The 24,125-nt window shown below is 47.3% G+C and overlaps 1 protein-coding gene across 1 annotated transcript; it reads right to left on the bottom strand.

Moving 5' to 3' along the window:
- Positions 1-19,341: 19,341 nt before the first annotated feature.
- Positions 19,342-23,395, bottom strand: VGLL1 (vestigial like family member 1). Its single transcript, XM_039386815.1, has 4 exons — positions 23,185-23,395; positions 22,190-22,606; positions 20,071-20,130; positions 19,342-19,388 (listed from the first exon to the last, which is right to left on the bottom strand). The coding sequence occupies exons 1-4, from the start codon at positions 23,393-23,395 to the stop codon at positions 19,348-19,350; spliced, it is 729 nt and encodes a 242-aa protein (XP_039242749.1). The 3' UTR covers positions 19,342-19,347.
- Positions 23,396-24,125: the final 730 nt, after the last annotated feature.

Here is a 24,125-nt window from a genome sequence, read left to right as displayed (position 1 = left end):
GGCAGAAAGACATTTGGATATTCCCAAGAACACCCCAGACAGTGGAGGCCCATGAGGCCATGGTGGGGAGAAGCCCTCGCTCCCCAAAGCCCTCACCCTGTGCCTTAGCCCCATCACACTCACCAGCACTTTCCAGGGCTCTTCAGAGTTTCCTCTGAATTTTAACACATCTGGGGGAAGTTGCTAGATGAGAAACAAAATGACATGAGAAATCATCACTTAATACCATTCCTGAATGTGCTGAGACAGAGGCAGCCGATAACATGTGAAACCACAGCACTGAGTGTTGCAGAGAGGTTTTGCACAGCTACTCCTCAGCCCTGGCTGTCCCCAGCAGACAAAACCTCTTCAAAGCCATTTCTGGACAGCCACCTGTCACTGCTTCACCGAAAGGAGAAGAACCTGTAGGTAATGCCAGAAAGCCCAAGCACGCCACTGGCCCCGTTGCAGGCACCTTGCTGGGGAGGCTGGAGCTGGCAGAATCCTGGGAGGGGCTGATGGGTTCGGTGAGGAGGATGGGGAAAGACTCTAGTTCTGGGTACCCAGCACAAAACATCACCAGAGGCTTGGCCAGCTTGTGCTGCAAACCAGGAAACTGAGTCTGTAGTCACCAGCACCCTGATGGGAGAGACCAAGTGGAAAATGTGACAGTGGGGATTGTGGCAGAGGTTCATCAGAGGCAGCTCCTCTTCTGGAAACCATTGCTGCACGTCAGTGATCCAGCCCCTTGCTGCCCTGGCTGGTGGGGAGCAGGCCCTCGGGAGCCATCCACCCTGCACCACCTGGTCCTTCGAGCCAGACTACTGTGACTGCTATGCCAGTGTCAGAGCGACCAGGGGGTGCCAACCAAGCTCGGTGGGAGGCAGAGCCCCAGTAGGTTGTTCTGTCACCCTTGCTGTTCAGAATCAGGCAGCCCAGGAGGAAAAAACTGTTGTGGGGGGGGGGGGGGGGGGGTTTTGGGCCTTGGGGAGATGCTCTGTTGCCATCTCACTTCCTCACATGGATAGTAGGGATGGGGGGAAAGACTCAAAATCCTCAAAGCCCGTGTTACCTCAATGCCAGGGCCAGGCAGCATCACGGTTGCACATCCCTGACTGTTTATCTGCTGTAGGAACGTGGGGGAGCATAGCAGAGGGGGAACACAGCTTTGGAGAAAGAGGGGCATGGTCCAGGGGAACGATGAGCAATGGAGAGAGGACCCAGTACCAGAAGGAAGAATCTGCCTGCATGGGATAATCCCGGGGAACATGAAGTTACACCTTCACTTGGTGACAAGCCCACCACTCAGAAACCAACTGGGTTTTCTTTTCCCACCCCAAACCCTCTGAACACAATCATGCCCATCCACCCGTGAACCCAGACTGGCACAGTTCCTCCAGCCAGATAACCCCCGGGTGCGACAATGGGAAAATGTGATCCATCGCTTGCATTCCTACTGACCTAGTTGTGGTATTTCCGCTGATCAGCAAATTGTCTCCACTTGTACTCGGCGCTCTGAGTTTTGTTTACTGAGAAAATATCCGGTTGCCTGCCCCTGTGATCTGTCAAAGGCTGGGAGCATCTCTGAAGGCAACAAGGTGAAAGCTGGTAAGAGAGTGATTTTTTCTTTTGGTGTGCTTGCTGCGGTTTTGTGACTAGCTTTTTGAAATGTGCTGCTCACCCCACATACTCTTTACAATTAACAAAATCTGAGTGGTGTGCAGTGCTAAGAACAATACATTGAAAAAGAAGATTTTATTCTGAGTCAGAAAAGGAGTTTGCCTGTGATGCCGTGGGAGGGATGCAGAAGGGAATCTATGAGAGAAACCTAAATTAAGTCCCTTCAGCACAGAGCCATGGGCAAAAGGGAAATATGAGCTTTTCCACCATTTGCTTTGTCACTTCTTTAGACTTTTCACTCTCCTGTATCCTCTGAGCTCTCATCATCATCCTGTTATCAGAGAGGAAGGGGGGACAGCCATAGCCAGAACACCACAGAAAACATCACCAGCATCCAGAGAAGGAAAAGCTGCGCTGCAGTTTCCGTTAATTTTCTACCTTGGTGTGAATAAAAGAAAGTTCTTGGAGACCAGAGCAGCAGGAAGCAGCCTCAGGTAGAGACGAAGATGTCAACACTTGGGACAGTCACGTCCTTCTGTGGAAGAACAGAGCAGAAGATGGTGGTTGTAGCCACTAAGGTGGCAAGGGCAGGCTGCAGCCCCATCGCTCGCCAGGGCCCTCAGCCAGAGACACCCATGTGGAGGTCACCAAAAGTTCGAAATTCCAGCAGATGTAAACGCAAGTGGTCCCGGCAGGTAGATCAGATCAGGGTGTACAGTGCCATCTCCACTGCATTTTTCTCACAGATAGGAGGGGACATCTGCCCCTCCAGTCAAGTGCTCCTTCTCTGCCACCTTCTAGAGCAGCAAAGAGCAATGGAGAGTGACAGGGGATGGCACTGGGGTGCTGCTGTCCCTCTGAGCCTCCCTGCTCCAAGGGTCATTGTCATCTGTGCCCACTTCCCTCCTTACCCCCTCACCTTCCTGCCTTCTGTATGACCCACGGGCACACCCCATGAGGAGCAGGGAACAGCAAAAACACAAGCCCCAGTGATCCCACAGAGGATGGAGGGCCTCAAAGGGCACGTGCCTTTCGTGCCACATCAGGGTGGCAGTGCCAGCCTTGCTGTGCTGAGCCACAGAGAGCACCCGGCCTCCAAACTGCTGATGCTGAGCCTTACCGGAGCTGCGAAACCACAAATGGCACTAGAAAATTCTTGCTGTGAAGGCTGCACCTACTTCTCCCGACTTCCTAAAAATAGAGCCCGGTGCGGAGGCCCCCACGGCCCCGGCCCTGCCAAACAAGCCCCTGCTGCCTGAGTCACGGCGGAAGGGAGCAGAGCATCCCGAGCGTCCCCCCGCACTCGGCCAACAGCCGAAAGCTGCTCTCCCCGGCACGGGGTGCGGGGGCTGCGCCCATCAAAGCCTCAGAGAAACGCCCCGGCGAGGCTCTACCCTTTCATGTTGCGAAAGGAGAGGGTAGGAGTGGGGAAAAGCAAAACCCGCGGGAGGCTGCAGGGCTGCCGATGCCCGCGGCCGCCTCCCACGGCGCGGTGCGATGGGTGGGTGGGGAGGGTCCCAGCGTCGACTTTGCATCGCCCCTTCCTCCCCACCTGCCCCGTCAGGATCAAAAGACAGACAGGACCACGTCTTCCACATCCGTGTGGGACACACAAACAAAACAAAAGGCTTGGGAAGAGATGGGGGATGCTGACATTCCTCCCCACACGGAGCTGAGTCCCCAGCAGCCGCATCTGCAGCTGGCTCCAAGCACTCGCTGGGCTCCACGAGGACAAACCCAACCTTGCCACAGCAGAGCCACCCAGCCCTCAGCTCCCACCACCTCACAGGGTGGAACAGTGCCCACGGATCAAGGCATTGTGCCCTATGGAGGGTTTCACAGCTCTTGGTCAAAGTCCACGTGTAGCACTGAGATGGATGGGATGCCAAGGATTTTGTGTGGGTTCTGTCATGGGATGTGGGTGAGACACAACCTGGATCAGCTGCTGTCCTGCTCAGCCTTTCCCTCCTTTCCTTCCCTCTGTAGCTGGAGGTTTGCAGTGAACCCTTGCACTGGCTGAGCCCCAGGCTGGCTATGCCTGGTTATCCCACTGGGCACTGACACATCCTGCAGTAAATCATCTGGATCCTGATTGCAAATTATCAAGGCAGATTTGGCAGCCACTAATTCAATCTTCCCCATTTCTCTCCTTCATTACACCACAATCCCCCTGCCAAGGCAATATTAATGCAAATTACTCATCTTTTCCAAAACCTTTTGCACCTCTTGCTCCATAAGGCTCTCATCACAGGGCTTTCTTCACCACTACGAGAATCACCTCTTTGGCTCTTCAGTCATTTGTCCCCTCTCCCCACTGATCTCTGAATCCCCTGGGAGGCTGTACTCATCCCACATGATCGCTAGGATCCCACTGGGGTCACACACAGTCCCAAGAGGAGCAAGAGAGAATGACACTGCTGTCAGTGGCAGGAGATGAGCCAGCCAGGGTGAGCAGCCAAAGGGGCAAAGGGCAGACAGGGAACACTTTTCTGACCTGAGGGCTTTGGGGAGGAAATCCTCAGCCCCTACCCGGGAATAACTCTCCCCATGGAGAAGGCAGGAGGAAGCTGTGCTTAGGTGCACACGCAGCCATGCTCACTCTTGGAGCCCAACCAAGGCAGTGCACACACAGAGGCAGCGAAACCAATCTTGAATCTCTTGGGAAGTGATGCAAAGACAGATCAGCATCGCCTTCCATGGAGTGTGACAGACACTGCAGTGCTATCCTACAGCCCCTTCTCCTTGCCATGATGCTCCGAGCAGGGCATGTTGGTATCATGAGGAGCCCTCTCCCTGCATGCTGCCAGCCCTGCTGCTGCTGCAGCGCACTGGTGGGAATGCTTGCCCCAACCCCAGCCCCAGCTTGCTCCTAGGCCATGCTACAAATGACCCAGCTTTGGGGTGTCATCTTGATAACAAATCCATCATAAATTCCCTGTGAACCTGTGGGAGGCACAGGAGAGCAAACGCTAAACCAACTCTGCCATCTACTGACTCCTCGGTCTCCTCTTCCTGCCCTGTCCATCCTTCCATCCCTGCCTAACACAGACACCTGGAAAGTTGTTAAAAATGAAGGGTCTCCATGCTGGGACATGATGACACAGGCGATGCTAGAGGAGCCCTGCAGCCAAGCACGTCCTGCCTTGCCTGCCCTGTGCCCCAGAGACGTGGGCACAGCTCAGGCTGCAGAGCAAAGGGCTTTGTGAGGAGAAGAGCAAAGTAGAGCTACAAAAGCTGCTCTTGACATAACAACGTTCTCAGTGCTCAGGCCATGGACAAGACCAGCTTAAAGAAGAAAGTAAGTCTGGCTTCCATGAAGCACTGACGTTTCAGGAACTTCTCCATCTGAGCAGATCTTAGAGGCAGGTTTCCTTTTCAAGGAAGCAGCACCTCATGTCTGGCAAGTGCCTTGTCAAGGTCCACCACTGCTTTCCCCACAGCCCATGGGAGCAGGGCTGATGCAGAGCCCAGGTCTGGCTCGGCATGTGGCAGTGGGGAAGAGCAGGTGACAGCTCCAAGCCAGCCTGGCAGCCCCTACACCATGACCAGAGGGGGTGCAAAGCCTGGGTCTGGGCTGAGCTCTGGCCTCGCTCAGTGGTTTTTGCTGATGGCCACTGGGGCAGAGACAATCCCCAGGCAGGAAGGGATGTCACCCCTTTTGTAGGAACTCCTGTCTGTGGGCTGAGCACAGAAACCTGAGCAGCACGATCAGCTCAGTGTTGCCTCATTAAGTGAAATAAAAAGGAAACAAGACATTTAGAAGTGGAAATAGAACAACTTCCCTGGTGCTGTGGAAACCATCCTGCCAGTGTGGGAAGGTACTTCCCGGACTAAATCCTGGCCACTGAGGCAGGTCCCTCTTTCCAGCACTGCAAAGCAAAGTTTTGGCTACAGAGATCTGGAAAGACTCCCAGCCATAAGGACAAGGACATCACTGGCATCCCAGTCTCAGTTCATGCCTAAGCAGTGCAGAGGCAGCTATGTGTGATAAGTGGGAGTATGAAACACCAGAAATTCATTTTCTCTTTTGATTTCCTCCACAGCAGTGTCCCAGAGCACGGGGGTGCAGGAGCTCCAAGGCTGGAGTGGCCACTGGGCCAAGGCACCACACTGCTGAGAAAGCACCACAGCCTCAGCCCCAAAATCCCACCTCCACACCAAAGGTCCCAGCAGCTCAGGGGGCTTCTGCAGAGGAAAATGATGGCAGCAGGATGGCAAATGTCAAGTTTGTATCTCCAGGCCTGAGGTCAGCATCTGTAGCACTCCAGGTATTCACCAGATGGAGGATGGAGACTCCCCGTGGCAGTGCTGCAGTTGGATAGTGTGACCAGAAGGACTGACATGAGGCCTTTAAGATGTTTCTCTTTCAAAACAATGAGAAAATTAAAGCCATGGTAATTGTGTAAATGAGCTGTCCTACCAATACTTTATTTTCCCAAGGGAGATATTTCCCTTTTACCAACACAGCCCCACTTTGAACTGTTTTTGGTCACTGCCCAAAGAGATGCAGGTCTGCAAACACCCTCTGAGCTGTCTGTACTAATTGTCCTATCTGTAAAGGGTGCTGCAAGCTTAAAGATGAGCCTGAGGTCAATAGAAATGTCCATTCTTAGTACCTGGTGATGGTATGGCATTGGATATGCTGGTTCAGCATTCCCCTCTGCCCCTTTTAGCCTGGAGGAGTGGCATTTCCAAGAAGTTGCTCCAGCCTGGGCGAATCGCAGCCTGACACAGAAGCAGGAACGTGACATCAGAAGATGCAGCAGCCCTGGTTCCTGTTCCTGCTGATGCTGGGAGTGAATCTGCTGCAGTTTCTGGGTACAAGTCACTCTTACCAGTAGACACATGGTGCTTCTCGGAGCTTGCAGCCTGTTTACAGAGGCTGAGAGACGTCAGCTCATCTCACATTTACCACAGGGGCCAGGGACGCACGCAGGCAGCTCTGGCAGAGTCACTGCCCTGCTGGGAGCCCCACACCCAGCCCTGGCCCCTCTCCCACCATGCTCAGGCTGTGATGGGCTGGAACCCCCTGGGAAGCACACTGAGCGTGTCAGCTGCTTCATCCTTCCCAGAGGTTTCCCATAAGCTGTGGAGAAAATACTGTAGAGCTACAGAAAACATGGCTTGTTCAAGCACTCAGTTTTAAGGGATGATGGGGCTGAAAAACAAAAATTAAGATGATTTTCCAGATGCAGCTCCCCCAGGATCCAGTCACACCAGAGAAACAAGTTTCTCATGGAGAAGATTCGTCCAAATATATCTCAAGTATAATAAACCAGACACAGAGCTATGTGCCTCATGGGTGAGTGTGAATTACGGGACTGAGGGACACATTAGCACATCAGATTGCAGAGCATGGGATTTCAGTTCTTTGCTGGTGCCCAGGCTCATCCAGAGTACCATCCAGCCCATCTCCACATCCTGTTGGAAGCCATCACACCATTACTTAGGCTGATGAGAGCTGGCCTGGGGACACACAGATGCTGTTCAGGGCACACTTTTTCTTTCCAGAGCAGCTCCTCATATGCCCAGTCTGCTGGACACATTTCTCCTCACTCACTTGAATGAGTGACCAAATGCCAGAGGTTGTAATTCCCTTTTAGCAGAAAAGCAACTTTTACTTTAAAGTGGAAAAATCTTTGGCCTAAAACCCCCCTGCACACCTGGAGGAAAGTATTACATGGATGTGATGCAATCAGGGAGGCTTGCAAGCTGGAATGGCCACTTGCTGCAAAACACAGTGAAAGGGAAACCCCAAACAACCTGTTCAGGGAAAACACCCTACTGACACTAACTCTAAGGACAGAAAAAAAGGACTATTTCCCCCCAGTATTCAGGGTGTGGAAGATGAACGCACAACAGTCAAGAAACTATCACCATTTTGCTGAGCCACAAGAAAAGCTACCCACAGAAACAGTGAGTGTTGTCATCCCCATGACAGTCAGTTGGGGAAACAGTTACAGAAACTGGGCTCAGTGGTTTGAGAGAAGGGAAAGCAAACCCAGAGCACATTCCAGTGTGTTCCCTCAGCATCAGCCTCCTTACACCCCATTACAGGCCATGAGCTAGTCAGGATGTGGATCACGTGGGCCTTTGCCACCTGGGCATATAGATGGAGAGATCTGGAAGGCAGGACACTCGTTTTCTCTTGCTGCCTGTGTCCAACTGCTTATGATACCTTAGAAAGTCAGCTGGTCTCAATTTCATCACTGGTGAAATGAGGCATCTCTGTTGCTGGGAAGGGTGAAGATCTAGAGATACCCAAAACAGATTGAGTGGATATAGAAAAAAAAATCGCTATGCCAGCTCTAATCTGCAGAGCAATATAACTTTTTCAGAGTGAACTGTCTCTCAAGGTGAGGCTGCAGGATTAGCAAAACCTTTTTTTTTCCCCCAGGTCTCTTTCAGACACGATGGTAATTGCTGAGTGATCCCTTATCTCAAAGCTTTTTCATCTTACCTTCTTCCCCTGTTTTGTTGAGGGAACAGCTGGGTGGGCATCTGGCAGCCAAATTCAACCCACCACAAGGTTCCAGCCCTCCAACAGCCCCCTTCACCTCCTACCAGGCAATGCAGCTCCTGAGGAACATCACTGCCCCTCCTGACTCCCTTACCCAGGAATTCACCCTAATTCTTAAAGAACTGAGCTGAATCACTATAGATAATAATTACACAGTGAAATGGTGAGTGTCAGTGCTGCCACAGGCACCCATCTCCTGTCCCTACTAACCAGCCCCTAGTCTGTGAAGCTCCATGGCAGTGACACATGATGCAGAGACAGTCTCTAAGTGACAGCCTAGATTTGGTGCAGGAAGGAAAATTTCCCCCAGTTCCCTTCATAATAGCAGAGTGTGCAGCCTCTGGGGTGGTCTTCAGGCTCTTTGAAAAGAGGGCTCAGATGGGTTTTTTTTAGCTTTGCAGGGCAAGAAGATCAATAGAACTGAAAGTAGGTTCACACCACAGAGCCCACCCATGCAAAACTATCACGAACCACAAAACCAGGCAATTACACAATCTCCTTCTAATGTTTACCAGGTTCATTTTCCGGGCACTGGCTGCTGTTGAAAACAGCCTCAGGAGAGCTTGGTGGTAGAAATGACCTCTTGGTCACCAACAGTCAGAAAACCCACTAAGCTTGTCCTAAAGGGTAGAAGCATATGATTCAGGTCTCTGAGAATGAGTCTCGGTCTTCAAATAATCCTGGAATTATTTTGGTACAAACCCAGAGCTCTCATATCACCATGTTTCACATATCTGAGATCAAAGGGAGAAGATGCAAAGCAAGTTTTCTCCCCTGCATGGCCAGGATGGACAGGTATCTCCCAGGAAGATGGAGTTTGAGGTTCATCATGCCTAGAAAGAACCATACGGAAAGGACAGATCTGATTAACAGCAGACGATGGGTGGGCATCTCTTAGACAAACTATGTCCTTTTAGCTCATTTCTGGAGCTGCCAAGCACTGTCCCTGCCAAAATCCAGACTGGGTTCTCCAGGTCCTCTTTGGTCATGGCCAAAAGCACTATCACACATGGCATCCAGCAGAGGAGAGGGTGGGTAATCACCCCTTCCTCTAAGCAGATTTACCAAAACCCTCTCCAGACTCGTGAAGAAGCACAATTTACAATCCCTTTGCACAGTGGGGCCATGCCTTCCCCTCCCTGCACAGCACAGGAGCAGCAACATTCCCTGGAGGATCGCAGGACATTTGAGACCTCTGCTCCCATGTCCTCCTCCCAGCCTGTGGATAACATGTTCACAGGATGGGTCAACTTTCTCCTCCATCCCAGAAGGAGGAAATTTCTTCCCTAACAGCCACCACTACAACACTTTGCTGCATGGTGGCTTCTGCTGGGTGGTGAAGTGCCAGCGAGTCATTCATAAAATTATGCCTCAGGTAGGAAAAAGGCCAGAGCTCTGCATGGGAAATGAAATGCTCTTGAAATTACATAGCTGTCCTGGGGATATGAACATACAAAACTAATGAGGAGCCCTTGAGCGTTTCGTACATCAGCCCAGTGTACAGCCTTGGTGAACACCAAACCCCAGCACTCAGCAGCTCTGGGACAAAACTGCGGCCAAGGAAGCACTCAGCAGATGTGAGTCCTGAATTGCTGTGTCCCTGAAGGGTGTGCTGGTGGCAGAAGGTCTCACCTGGATTGGTAGCACATTGCCCAGTGGTTTTGGTCTGCACAAACACAGTGTTAGAGGATGCATGATGCTCAGCACACACCATCACACAGGCCAAGGGCTGGATTATGATTCCAGCCCAGCCCAGCTGGAGCTCAGGAGTCTCAAGGCATAAAAACCATCCTACATTAAGATCAAAGATCCAGTGCCCATCCCCAATAGTAGCTGATAACCAAGGAAATTAAGGATCTACCTTGTGCCCATCAAAGTTTGTTTGCAAATTCCTACACTGGGGGTTGCATCCAGAGGGCTGCGTTTAGGAGAGACCTGTGCTTCCTGCTGTCCACCACAGCATCCCTCAGCTGGCAGCACCACAGTTTGGTCACACATCGTGACAGAAACACTTGTTTTCCCTTGTTCCACCTTGTCTGATGCTCACCGAGCTGCTCTACAGTTTCTATTTCCTTAGCAGTGGGAATTCACCAGCTTTACTGATGCAATGCAGTTATGTGGCAGTTCTTCAAGCTAAACCCAGTGGGAAGTTTGCTTCCCAGATGGCACTGTTTGACAGCAGCTCTGGGACACAGTGTGGCTCCCCAGGAAGCAGTGGTAGCTGTTGGAGCCAGGCCCTTTGGAAGAGGATCTGTTTTCCCTGTTTTTTGTGTACTGTCACATTTTGAGGACTAAGGCACATGCAGAGAACTGGAGCAGACATGAGCTTTGCATTAACCCTCTTCCACTGGGCATTGCAGGTGGCTTTTCCAAATGTCTTCCTTTTTTATAAACAGGAAAAAGGGTAGTATTTGTATTCCTTGTCTCAATACATTTCTTATTTTTAGGTCTTTTGCTGTTTATATAGCAAATGTACTGTTCAAAGACTGCAGCAGCAGCAGCAGAGTGTGACAAACATCAAAATCTTTGGGATCACTGATCATCTTTTCATTCTGGGCATCTCCACAGCAGATGAGCCTTGTCCTGATGGGGCCTCCTGGAATTACTGTACCAGCATCATGACATGGCATCTGTCACCCGGGAGCTGCACCATGTATCTCTCACAAGCACCAGCAGCACGATGAGTGCACCCACAAACCAGAGGCAAACACAGTGGCATCTGTGCAAACACATTGCACACCCTCAGGCACACAAAGTGCCGCTGACAGCACCGAGAATCGCCGAGTGCTGGAATGTGCAGGAACAGCCAGAGGTTTGGATTTGCTGTTTTGACTGTTCCCATTCTCCTTCCATCACAGTGGTGGAAGTAACACAAGGCAGGAGATAAAGAGAAATACCCTGTAAAGGGATGAGAGATGCAGCATTTGCATGATCCAATGACACTGGGGACTGACTGTGCACATGATAACCTGCTGCAGAAAACACACAGGTGAGATCAAGTGTCCATCCTGACTGAGCCACACTGACACAGCTGGACTTCCTAATTTAGGAAGAAACAAGTATTCTCAGGAGGAAGAGATGCTCATCCTCTGACCCTGCCACCCACCAGCAATACCCAACTCCAACACACAAGCCCAGCACACCCTGCAAGGTCACTGCAGAATGAGTGATGACAGACAGCACAATCACCACTACTGTTATTTTTCCAAAGAGATCAGCTAGGAAATACATTTAATTTTTTGAAGAGAGATTTAGAGAGGTCCAAGCTCTGAACCAGGCCCTGAAAAGAAACAAAGAATAATGGGTCATCATTATCCATGGATATTCATTTACATGGCAGCACTGAGCATTCAGGAAATGTAAGAAGTTTCCTACATGGGCAATAACAGTATCTTCTTTCATACCATAAGGACTTCAGGCTCCCAGTATTTTTCCTGTATACTAGATGGCTGAAATAGAAATACTTGATTTTAAAGCCACCCAGGAGTTAGACTGAAGTCACTGAAGCCATTGCTTCAGAAGGGCTCTTAGAAAAGCCCAGAAAAAAAAATCAGATCCAAGTGCAGGTTCAAGAGAAGGGCTCATAGTTTCACATCCAATAACATTTGGTCAGTGAAAACCTGAATACTGGTTGTTTATTACCTGAACGATTTACCCAAAACTACTTCTGAATAATCATAAATCATCAAAGCAGCTGTCGGCCACCAGGCAGCCTCAAAACACACATCAAGAGCCAACATAACAGCTTAAAAAATCCTGCAAATGCGTAGAATGATTTGACTCATTTAATTGCTTAAATCAAGCCAAAATCCAGTTTAATGATACCCTTATAAACAAAGAATATGTCACAAATAACGAGTCAACAGAAATACATGTTTAACACAAAGAAGTAAAACTGGTTCTGTGGCAGATGCTCGTTTACATATGTATTGATTTAATTACAGATTTCTCTCCCTCCTTTCAAGATTGCTAAAAAAGATTCAGAACACAATCCCAGAACTGCTCAAACTGAGCCAGAGAGACTAGAGACACTAATTTTTTCCTTTGGTTGTGCCTACAGAGATGTGCAACATTCCTGCTCTTATTGACATAAACAAAGTCAGAGGCAGGCCGGGACTGCCACAGCTTCAGCTCCTGATGCTCTGCTGCATGTGAGGAAGCTTGTGCCTGTCTTCATAAGCATAAAAGCTAGAACTGGGCCAGGAAATCCTCGAGTTTTCAGTCTGCATTAAAGCAAATTTCTGTGCATGCTGCAGCTGTCTGTATGAGAGATGAGGCGAGTGGATGTGCACAGGGGAATAAACCTGGCTCTGGGTTCCTGTGCTCCCCAGTTTGCAAAGCCACAGAAAGCATTTTTCCCAAGCAAGGAGGAGCAATAGAGAAGGCTCTTATTTCCCTGAAACCCCTCCCTTCCCAAGCGTTTCTGCATGGAGACAGGCAGGAGTTCTCATTAGTCACTATTACAAGGTTGTTTTGTGCCCTACAGCCTGTCAGTGTGGGAAATCTGCCTGGAATCAGAGCAGGCTGCCAGCCTGCTGCAGCCTGGACAGCACCAGCACCCTGCAGGATGATTCCAGAGCTGCTTCACAAACTTTCATTTCTCAACAGTATTTTCAGGCTGCTTTCCTGTCAAGCAAGGGGAAAAAGACCCAACAAACAAAAGCACCTACTTTTTGGGATACCACTACACAGCCTGTGGGCAGACAATGGGTTTCTACACAGGCAGAGGGGTCATCTTTTGTGCCTGTGCTGGGAGGATTCTGCACAGGGATGCCTTGAGGGACGACAGTGCGTGCTGCATCCCTGGACTCACTGTCTGCCCATGTCTGTGGCTTTGCCTCCTGATCTTCCCCATCACTGCACCATCCCATGGGTGTTCCTACAAAACATGAGGTCCACAACAGCGTGTTTTGAACAACAGACCTAGAAGCCTCCTCATCAGACCCAGCTCATCCTCCAGCCCTGCCCAGGCAGGAGTTAGTCATGCACTGTTAGCAGCTCAGCCCTGGCTTGGGGGGCAGAGGAGCCCCACTGACCAGCTCTGTTCAAGACACCACCTTGTAGATGATGGATTTTATGCCTTAAATCCATCTAATAAATGGAATTTTCTGTAATTTTATTTTTTTTTGCAAGAAAAAGGACAAATGGTGCAACCATGATGCTGATCCTACATATTTGGATAAACATAGAAAAACAGTCCAACTTGCCCAGGGCAAGTGTTGGGCAATCAGTTCATGCTCTGTTGGCAAATGAAGAGGTCAGCAAGAGGGTGATTAGATCCTGTATGGAGCAGAGTGGAAACATCCCCAGCCCCTCCTGCCCCTGCCCTTTAACTCAGAGTAAATCACTCACCTTCGTGCTATGCAGAGACCTCAGGTCCTGTGCACCCAGCACGTGGTGCAGTCCTTGGTGCTGTTTTTCTAGCAAAGCAGGATAATGTCTGGCTGGTCTTTGCACACTTACAGTCAGCAGTCATTGGTGCAGCCTTGGGAAGGGGAAAAAAAGAGTATTTTGATTCTAATCTTTTCTTAAAACATGGCACAAATCCAGCACCAACAAATAATGTGGGATAGGTGGAACTGTGATAGTATCACACGTCTCAAATGTCTTGGTTATGTGACAGCTTGACTAAAGCCAGGAAACTTTCCTTAGGCTCTACTTAGTCTACCTTAAAAAACACAAACAAACAACTTTATGCATCAAAAAGTCCAGCTAGAGGACTTTCCTAATTGCCCATAATTTTTAATTAGCCCTTGCGTTTTCCCCTGAAGAGGCTTGAGTGCAGTACCCAGACTGCACACAGTGTTCCTCGTGCTGGTGAGCTGCACATGGTGACTGCTCTAAATATCATTTATCTGGCACACAGTTGAGACTTGACAATATTTGGGCGGTTTACAAGAAGCAATATCATTCCTTCCCTGCCCTGCAGAGAGCCTGGCTGTTCTGCATTAGTCCACACTGCTCTACAACCTGCACAGAACTGGAGGTCTTGGTTTCCAGAGCCATAACCAGATCCAGTCAGACTTGGGGGTTGCTGCAGTAGCTGGTTGGGGTCCACAAAACTTTCAGATAATCAGACATTCAAGGCCTCCACAGGAACTAATCTTTAAAGACTAAGAAAGGGTTGATCTTCTGCAAGGCTAAATCAAAGGGTTATCACTTGGCCACGTCATCTCTGAGCCTACAAACACAGGGTAACAGATGAAGCCTGTGTGTGCATGTGCAGGGGTGCTTTCCCCCTGCTGTCCAGGCACAGGTAGACATTGTTCAACAGGCAGCTGGTACAGGATTATTTTAGGCTGTGCTCAGTTACCAGAGATGCCCTTTGAGTGCTTGGTACATTCAGTTTCCTGCCATCCACTCCATTTGTTTCTGTTTGGTAGAGGGATTCACCTAAAGTGACACCTCTCTCTGGTAAAACACGGTATTGGGAGTTAATCAAGTGCTTTATATTTCTGAGCATAGAAACTTTTTGTTTTAATTGTGCTGTGTGGGAAAGAGCTGTTGTTTTATCCCTATCTCAGGTGGAAAGGTCTTAAGCAGGAGATGCAATACTGCTGTATTTCAGAATGAAATGCTGCCTGATAATATTTTTATAACCCTGTACTGTATCCAGAATTAGCCATGTGGATAAAGAGAAGTGGGAAAAACACAAATTTCCCCCCTCAGACACAAATCCAGAATCTGCAAAGTCCAGGCTGGGGCAATGAGGGGAGATGAGGGTACAGAGGTGAGGATGAAGGTGGGCAAAGCAGCCACCTTTCCGAGGGGTTTGCAGCCCCCAACTTAATCCCCACCTAGAAAGCAGGTTGAGGGGGAGGGTGAACCAGCAGCAGGGGCACTGGGGCTCAGCCAGGTTCATGGTGGCTCACAGAGAACTCAGAGTCTCCTGCTGGAGCCTGTTTTGGGGAATACCACATCTGAGGCGGCCACAGCCAGCTTGGCTCAGCCAGCTCCGTTATGGCTCCAGCCATGAAAACATCCTCTGAGCTGTTCCAGAGAGCCCTTGGCCCTGTGTCACAGCCCAGCTGCTGATTGTCCACCCCTCAGCCACCTTTACATCCCCTCAGCAAAGAAATTCTGATCTGTGTGATGCAACCACAGTGTTGTTTGTGCAGCAATATTGTCAGTGCAGTGACATGCAGCCCTCTGACACAGCCTGTGATGTCCCTGAAACAAGGGAGCATCCCTCTCCCAGCAAACAAGGCACCAAAACCACCAGTTTGCACCAGTTTTCTGCTGAAATCCTCCAAGAATAATGATATATGACAACTCAGGGGAGTACCAAGCTCTCAGTGGATCAGCAGCTAAGTGAAATAGAGCCTTGAATCCAAAACATGCAATGTATTAAAACAGACAGTACAGGAAAACAGATCACAGAACAAAGTGGTGCAACAACACTTCTACCCAGGAGCAGGACTGTCTTGCTTGGCAGAGCCTGCCAGGAAAGAGGATTAAAAACCACAAGATGGTAAAAAATTCCAGTGATGAGTGAGTGTTTACCAAAGGCTACATGCCACGTGGGTACATGAAGTGTCCCTTGCTCACCTGGGGTGGGACAAATTAATTGACACCTGAACAAAAATGAAAGCAACAACAGCTTGTGTTCCCCTCTCTGAAAGGGATGATCCTTCCTGTCTTTATTTATTTATTTATTTATATAACCTTTAGGTATTTTTTTCATAGCAAAAGAATATCTCGTTTGTCATTGCAGTCTGGGACTATTTTTAACACTAGTAATGAGTGACTAAAGTGGGGTGGAGTAGCTAAACCAGCTCGCTGCTCCCAGCCACCCACAGGGTTTATCTGACCATCAGAGGGGGAGCTGGAGCAGGGCCAGCCCTCGTGAGGAGGCAGAGCAAGACGCCTGCAAAGTGTCTGTGTCCTGGGACACACATGGTGAAAAAATGCACACCACTTCCTGCTGATTAAAAAAGGGCTCAGACTCCTCACAGGGCAGGCACGTCCAATGCCTGAGTATTTCTCTGCATCAATCTCTGGCCAGAGCCCACAGAGCATGTAGTTTGCGTCTCATCTGCCCATCAGAAAAAGATAGAAGAAAAGCCATCTGTGCAAACAAGTCATTCCTGGACTAGAGGATGCCCAAAGGAAGGCAAATAGTGGTTTCTCACAGTAAATTACTGAATCAGTAAATTACTAAAAATCAGTAAGTCAGTAAATTACTACAAAATCGTGGAATCATTAAGACTGAAAATACCTCCAAGATCATCAAGTCCAACCATTAATCCAGCATCACCACATTCACCACTAAACTGCATCCCCAAGAGCCACCTCCTCATGCTTTTTGAACACTTCCAAGGATGTAACACCCGGCCCCCGCCTGTCCTTCTGGGCGGTCTCTGCAGAGGTGCGCTGGCACTCGGGGAGTCGGGAGCTGTTGAAGTGGATACATCCCACATCCCTTCTCCCATCACCACCACGACTGCTGCATTCAGAGGAGGGATCAAAACTAACTGTGGGAAGTACCAGATGGCAGCTGCTGAATACAGCGAGCTGGCTGCCAAGTCCTTCCCAGCAAAAGAGCACATGGACGGAATGGGAATGAAGGCACGGTCACTGGAGCATGACAGCAGTGGGAACACAGCACCAGCCTCAGCTGAAAATCAAGAAACTCTCCACTCTGGACAAAAGTATTCTAGAGGACCACGTGTGTGTGTCTAGAGTTTTTTTTAATATACATATATATTATATACACATAAAAATAAAAGCCTACCTAATGTAGGGAACTGCTGTGAAATGTTCAAACCCCTATTCATACTAAGTCACATAAAGCAAGTTGTGCTGATGGGTTAAAACTGTGTTTATTGCAGAAGAACAGAGAGATGCCAACAAACCCCAGCACGCTCTGGAGCACATTGCTGTGGTGGTGTGAGACAAAACACAGGAGCAGCAGAGCCTCTGTCCCCCAGCCCTCCACCGTGTCATCATTCTTCTAGCAGCCAGGACAGAGAGCAAGCACACATGTGCCCAGTGTGGAGCCTGCACTGACAAGGGGCCCAGGCACCCTTGGGCTTCTTGGACATTTGTTCCCTTTTTCCAGGTCTGCCAGACAGCTGGACAGTGAGGACACAGTACTGCCAAACCTTGCAGCAATGGCTCACAGCGTCACCCTGTCAAGGCAGAAGCACTGATGCCTCGTGTGTGTGCAATAAGGGACATGCATTTTAAAACAATGGTTTTTTTCCCCCCACACTGTCCAACCCCACTTGGTTGATTCACCAGAAACACAGAATTAATAAGTCACCTTGAATATTCCCAGCTGTGACATGCACAGGGCCAAACTGTTCAGTGAAGCACTACATTTTAAGAGTATTTAAATACACTGTTATATGTCTTCTAAGACCTCAGAGAGAAATTATTTAAGCATTTTCATTTAGAAGGGATGGCAGAGGGAGAAAAAAATAATATTTCACTATTTTGAAGCAGTAAGTTAAATGGAATCATGGCACATGCCAGTAAGGCAGACGTATAAAGTACAGCTTGGAAATCTTGGCTTCAGCCCATAGAGGAAGTCAGATTGATTATATTACCACACAGCCTTAAAAATCAGGGAAGTGATTTGGGATAACAAAAAGAAAACTACTTGGAGAGCTATTCATAAAATGAAAACAGAAGAAAGGTAATTTTGTAGAAATATTAAAACCCAGTAATTTTTTTTCAGTGCTCATCTCTAGGGAGACAGGATGTTGCTCTATCTTTTGTTGGTTTAGTTAAAACTGTTCCTCTTGCATGTGATCACAGGTTGGTCTAGAGCATGTATCTGCTACAGCAAACTTGCAAGATACAAGCTGAGATTTTAAAAAATTTTTCTTTTAAGTCACTTCCATAAACACCTGAAATTGCTGAACTAAAATTATTTATAAAATTACACAAGGTGTTATAACTGGAGAAGTGGCAGCAGAGACATGTGATATAAGTCACAACCACTTATACCAGCTCAGGATTTGTCCTACAAACTGACAAGCTCCAGGATCTCAAAGGTCAAATTTCCTTGAGCAATTGCAAAGAGCTGTCTGAAAAAGTTAATCATGCTCCTTTATATTAAATTAATATATAGCTAATGGAGAAGGAGAAAACCAAACCCAAATCTTTTTTATCCTTAGGATTTACAATAAAGGCTAAGCAATGTCTCTGACTGCAGGGATCACACACACAAACCTAAACACTAGAGACAGGAGGTTTTACTCACAGTAGCTTCTGCAAATGTATTTGCCAAGAGTGAGTGGTGAAGCAAGGGGGGATCTGAATGTGTGTTTCAGTCTTGATGCACAGTTCAATCTGCCACTTGTGCTGCACAGAGGAGCATCAAGACTCTCTGTTCAGCTGCTCTGAGGTCTGGGGGATGCAGCCACCACAAAGGGTTTGACTCCTGTTTCTTCAGCTGGCCCAGTCCTTCATGCTCGGTAATTCAAAATTCAACTCCACTGAGTTTATTTAGAAAAAGAACCTTTTACACCTGCAGAGAAGCTGGGAAAATAGAGCATTCCTACCTCCAGCTTTTTGCTCAATGGTATTTTAATTGCACCCAATGAGGATCCAGGTTGCCTCTCAGAGCCAGCGTGAATTCACTGCTTTCTAGAGGGTGATTATACAACACTGAGAGGGCAAACCAGAGCCTTCAGACATAAACATATTATATAGTTTCCAAAGAATATCCACGGGAATTGCAAGTACGGTTACAAATTGCTGTGCTTTCAAAACATAAACATGATTACGTGCTTTGCTGACCTGTGGTTGTCTTGAAGTCTCTTGCCCAGGACCTAAGACTATTTTAAACAATCCGGAGGTATCAAGTCAAGCTAAGAAGCTGCAGCATCGAATTTATGCAAACTGCAACCCTGCACTTATCAGTTATCAACTGCATTGATAATAATTGTGCTTCTTATCAAGAGAGGGCAAATGAATAAACACAGAAAGATTAAAAAATGCTAAGAGTCCTTTCAAGAGGGCTACATGAAAAGCCTTAAGTAGACAATATTTCTTCACAATGAACATCAGGTTTAATACCACAGCTATTAGAAATTATTTACTGTATAGAAAAAGATGATTTTTTCATTCCCCAAATAGTAAATAGTACATGTATTCTTCCAGCTGAGAGAAAAAGCACAGGATAGCTGCAATTCATTTCTTCTTGATTCACAGTTGCAAATAATAAAAGTTCACAGAAAGAACTTTCTCTTTCAGAATAAAGTAGAAACATCCATTTGCTAAAAGTACAAGTCTTGTCTTCTGTCATGAATCTGAATACCTGAAAGACACAGCAGCATCAGTAGAGTCAAACAGCACATTCCATGCAATCTCCTAAGGCATTGTGCAAACAAAATTGCACCCTTGGGTCTGGAGCAAAAGAGCCCTTACTAGAATAACCAGAATGACCCATCCTAAGTATCCCCAAAACATTGCACATCAAGGAACCAACACCAGGGTATGACCCAGTCTCAAGAGACTAATAAAAATATGGAAGCTTGAAGGCTTTGGGAGTAATTTCTTAGCCCAACTCTCCTAGCAGTGTGGTGGGTTTGTTGGTGCAAACTGCAGCAGTGCCAGCACATGGGTCCAACAGGGACCTCAGCCTGAAGCCAGGTGCTTCAGGTACAAATCAAGAGGTAGTCTATCTTTCTAGGATCTGAAATTTGGACAACCAGTGAAAAACAGGCATCACGAAGTGGTAGCCTGATGATATAAAAAGTAAAGTACATGGGGTTAAAAAATCATGTATCTCATTTTAATATAACGTAATATTTTCTTCTTCTTTGTTAATGTAGATATGGGAGGTGATGTGTCTATCTGGGGAAAAACAAGCTTTTGAAATACAGCCTGGAAGCAAACAAGGAAACAGCTTTAATTCTGCATGTATAAGCAGAATATTTAAGAATGTCCTTCATAGGTGAGCACTGATTTGTTCCAAACCTGCTGCTTTCATTACTCACCTGCAGTGGCATGGCTTACGCTGGGATTTTCTGAGTCTTGGTAAGAGCTTCCTTTCCTCTCTTAAAAAAAAAAAATCATAAAAAATACCAGGGATGAGCAGAGATTCAACACAGAGCTAAAAGTAGACAGTAATTCCTAAAGAAACCTTGTGCTTTTGCAGCCCAGCCTATAGCACAGGTGCTGGGGAGCTCTGTGCTGTCTGGCGCAGCAACATACACTTCCATAAATATAAATATCAGCTGTTCTGAAACATGACACAGCACAAGAAGTATATTTAACAGATAGAGGCAGGAAACAGGGACTGCCACAGCCAGACTAAATGCACACATCTGAGGGATTTGCCAAAGACTCCCTGTGAACGTGGACCAGCCATTTCTTATCAATCCTTCTTGTTTGATAAGTACATGTGTGGTGTTACACATGTGGTGTTAAGAGGCTCCCTGAATATTCAGAAAGGCCCTGTAAACATCCCAAAAGAAAAGACCATGGCTGGGGGATACTGAGCTGTTTAATTTCCTTTTCAGTTTTTCCCCACTCATTTTCTTTTTGAAATTTTGGGGAAAAATGTCCACTTCTGTTAACAGTGCTTCCCTGTTTTGACCCCAAGACTACTTTCATGAAACATCTTCTTTTCTGGAGGAGTCATTTCTTGAGGTTTCCAAGCCTTGATAGGCTCACATTGCCCCCTTGGGGGAAGAGGGCACCCTAACCTTGTTCTTAAATTAAATCCTAGAAGTACAGGCAATGTCTTTAAAGTAATTAGACTGTCATTTATTAGGCAAAAAGACTAGAATGAGTACCTGTGCAACACATACATAAAGCCTCAGCTCAATCTATGTACCATGAGTAGAAAGTTTGCATTCCAGCTGAAGACAGAGCACTCTCCTTTTTCCATGCACAGACATAGACAGGCATCAGACATTGGAGCAGGAATGAGTTAACAAAACACCTACAGCTGGGGTCCTCATAACAACACAGCTTTGGTGTATCCTCAAAAGAGAAACTGTGGATAAACTCCTGTTTGTACCTGCAGGCAGTCTTTAGCTCACATTCTGCCAAATTACTGCTGGTGCAGTTTCGAAACTGGGTAACCAGTAGGTATTTCACAGCTGGTTATTTTTCAAAACCTAAGCCTCAGGATTGCTCCTTCACATGCCTGGTCCTTTTTATCTAGAAGCACCAAGTAGGACATGCTGTATTTTTCCAGCAGACTCCCTAAACAATTTCACAACCCTTTTTCTTGGAGGCCAGTGTTGAGCTGCCTGACTGGGGAACGCCCAGGAACAGCAACGCAGGCACAGGGCACCAGGGCTCCAGCCAGGAAGCTTGATCCCAGACAGCTTCTCAAAGGCAGAAATTACTCACAAGGGAGCAATTTTATCCAGCAGATCTAGCTGCTGGGGGGACCTAAGCTCCTGGGAAATGGATTTCAGTCATCCACCATCTTTCTGCTGTGTGCTGGTGGTACCTAGGATTGGTATTCCTACTAGTTGTTGATAATAAATAACCAGCAATCATCACTTCTGTGGGAATTGCATTAGCTCTGGGATATCTGCAGGGAGCAAACACAGCCTCTGACAGGCAGGGCAGCAGTGCTTCATGGCAGGCAGCAGTTAGCCAGGAGACAAGGCAAGGCTGGCCCTCCAGCCCCTGTACCCTCGTCATTCCAGCTACAGACAGAGACTGGGAGGCAGAAAACCCCCGACCATGCTGGTAAGGGCTGCAGCTTCCCATCTTGTATTCAGAACATCATTACCACCCTGCACAGTGAGGCTGTCCAGGGATCTTTCCTGACCACCCCTTTCAGGTCCCAGTAAGGGAGCATTTGTTACCCATCATACCTGCTACCTATGGGGCAGAGATCCTGATAGCACTGTGAATAACGTTTATATTCACTTAAAATATCTCCCCAATGTAAGCCAGAAGGTAAAATACTGTGTGAGTAGGCAATGCACATTGTTTGATTAAACCATACTATGCAGCTAATCAATCCTGAGTACCACAGCTCACATCATGGTTACCTATTGAAATTTGAGAAGCTTAGGAACAGACTGTATTATTTTGACTCTTTACATAAGATGCCATCAAAGAATAAAGTGATAGTAAGTATTTTCTTACCTCCCCCAGGAGCTGAACTTTGACTCATATTTTGTAACCTAGCAGGTCCAGTCACACAAGCAGAACTCGAGTGTTGCTTCACGGTGCATTCTTGCATGGATGTCAGGCACCTTTCCTGTTGCAGGAGGCCAAGGAGAGAACCGTATTTCCTGTCAGAGATGGGTTCATCCACCACGTGCAGGTTGGGCAGGGCAGGATGATACATGGAATTGGTGACACCGGGAGACCCAATGGAAGGGAAGGGCCACAGATCTGCGGGTTGAGTTGGGTGACTGCGCAGAGCCGGTGGCTGGTATTGGCCTCCCAGACCGGCAGCAGAAAAATTCAGGCCGGAATTTGACATGCTCGTGGCGGAAGATGACGGATACGGTTTGTAGCAATGTGATGAGAAATTCCACTGATGGGGAGACATGCTGTCTGCTTAAAAAGAGAGAGAAAGCATCTGAAGTCTCATCAATTCTTACTTTTTCCTAAGGCAAATTCCAATGGACTTCTAAGGGAAGGCCACCAGATTGCATATTCATTTTTACGGAAAGATATATTCACTTTAGTGTTGCTTATCTTAAAAAACAACCCTAAATTAATATTAAAAGCAGACTAAACCACCACCACCAATACTTCCAAATAAGTATTACGTGTGTTTTCTTACAGATCACTGGCATAGGCAGGTTTTTTAACAACTGTATGCTTAAACAAATACATTTTTGCAAAGACAACAACTTAAGTCATAATGCATTTAATGCATCTGACAGTGATGGCCACACTTGGCTGGAAAATGATGACCTAGTCCTGCCAACAGGCCTATGGAGAATTTGGGAATCACCTCAGCAAGCACAGGGATTTACCCAGGAGGTCCCTGTTACATAATCCAGGACTTTACAAGTATGATTTTCATTCTTTCTATTTGCACACAGTTCCAAATTTAAGCTCACCAGATCTTAAATTCCTTAGTGAAAGAAAGTCACCCCCATCCAACACCATGGAAAGTGGCTCACCATTCTTCAGGACAACATTGTCACCCTTGTGCTTTGTGCTCAGGTCTTGTGGGTTCTTGGCATTGCTGAGAGCTCTGGAAAAATGTTCATCTACTACGCTGTTAATATCCCCTTGGAAATAGGTAAACACAACACTCTGAGATCCCCACTCTGTTTTCACAGCTTCTTTGCTTTTACATGGCTTTGGAGAGAGCTTCCTTGTTTCTTCCATTTTTACAAACCAATCGCTCCTGAAAAAAAAAGCAAAACCAAAACAAAACAAAAACCAAAAACCAAACCAAACAAACCCAGACAGGTCAAAGCGATAATATTCAGCTTAAAGTGGCCAGTCAGTGGTGAGCCCATCTTCCTCCTGAAAATGGTAGGGCCAGAAGAACTGTGCTAGTAGGATTAGATTCTCTATCTGGGTTTCTGCTTTTTCCATGCACTTTGCTTTACTGATTTCCTTATTATTTACTTTTAACATGGAATACTTGGGCAAAATGGGCACATCTATCTACCAGCTGTCATTTCTCACCGTGACCCTTGGCCTTAGGACCTACTGCTGTGCAAATGTGCCCTCAGGATAGAGCAGTGCTGGAATAACTGAAGCACTTAAAAAGTAATTCAGAGGTGGCACTGTCACTGAATGAAGTTCAGAGTGAACATATCAAAATGCTTCGTCCATTTCTGGTTTTTGTATGGTTCAAAAACATACTGACACAGTGAAAAAAACCCAAACCAAACCAAAACAAGAAGAACAAAAAAAACCAAAACTCCACCACTAATTAGAGCTGAAAATAATAATTTTAGATAAGGTAAAGTTTGAAGTACCTTGATCACTGTCAGCACAGACCTCCACAACAAAAAGACTTCTGAGAGTAATTCGTTGCTTCACCTGTTAGAAAAAGACACTCAGATTAAATTATTAGAAATTCAAATCATGACAAATTCAAGTAAAA

Source organism: Pipra filicauda, unplaced genomic scaffold, assembly GCF_003945595.2.
Source record: "Pipra filicauda isolate LSUMZ 115617 unplaced genomic scaffold, ASM394559v2 scaffold506_size402828_pilon, whole genome shotgun sequence".
Classification (NCBI taxonomy): Eukaryota; Metazoa; Chordata; class Aves; order Passeriformes; family Pipridae; genus Pipra; species Pipra filicauda.
Note: the sequence above shows the minus strand (reverse complement) of the source record. Positions and strands in the feature narration are given on the sequence as shown.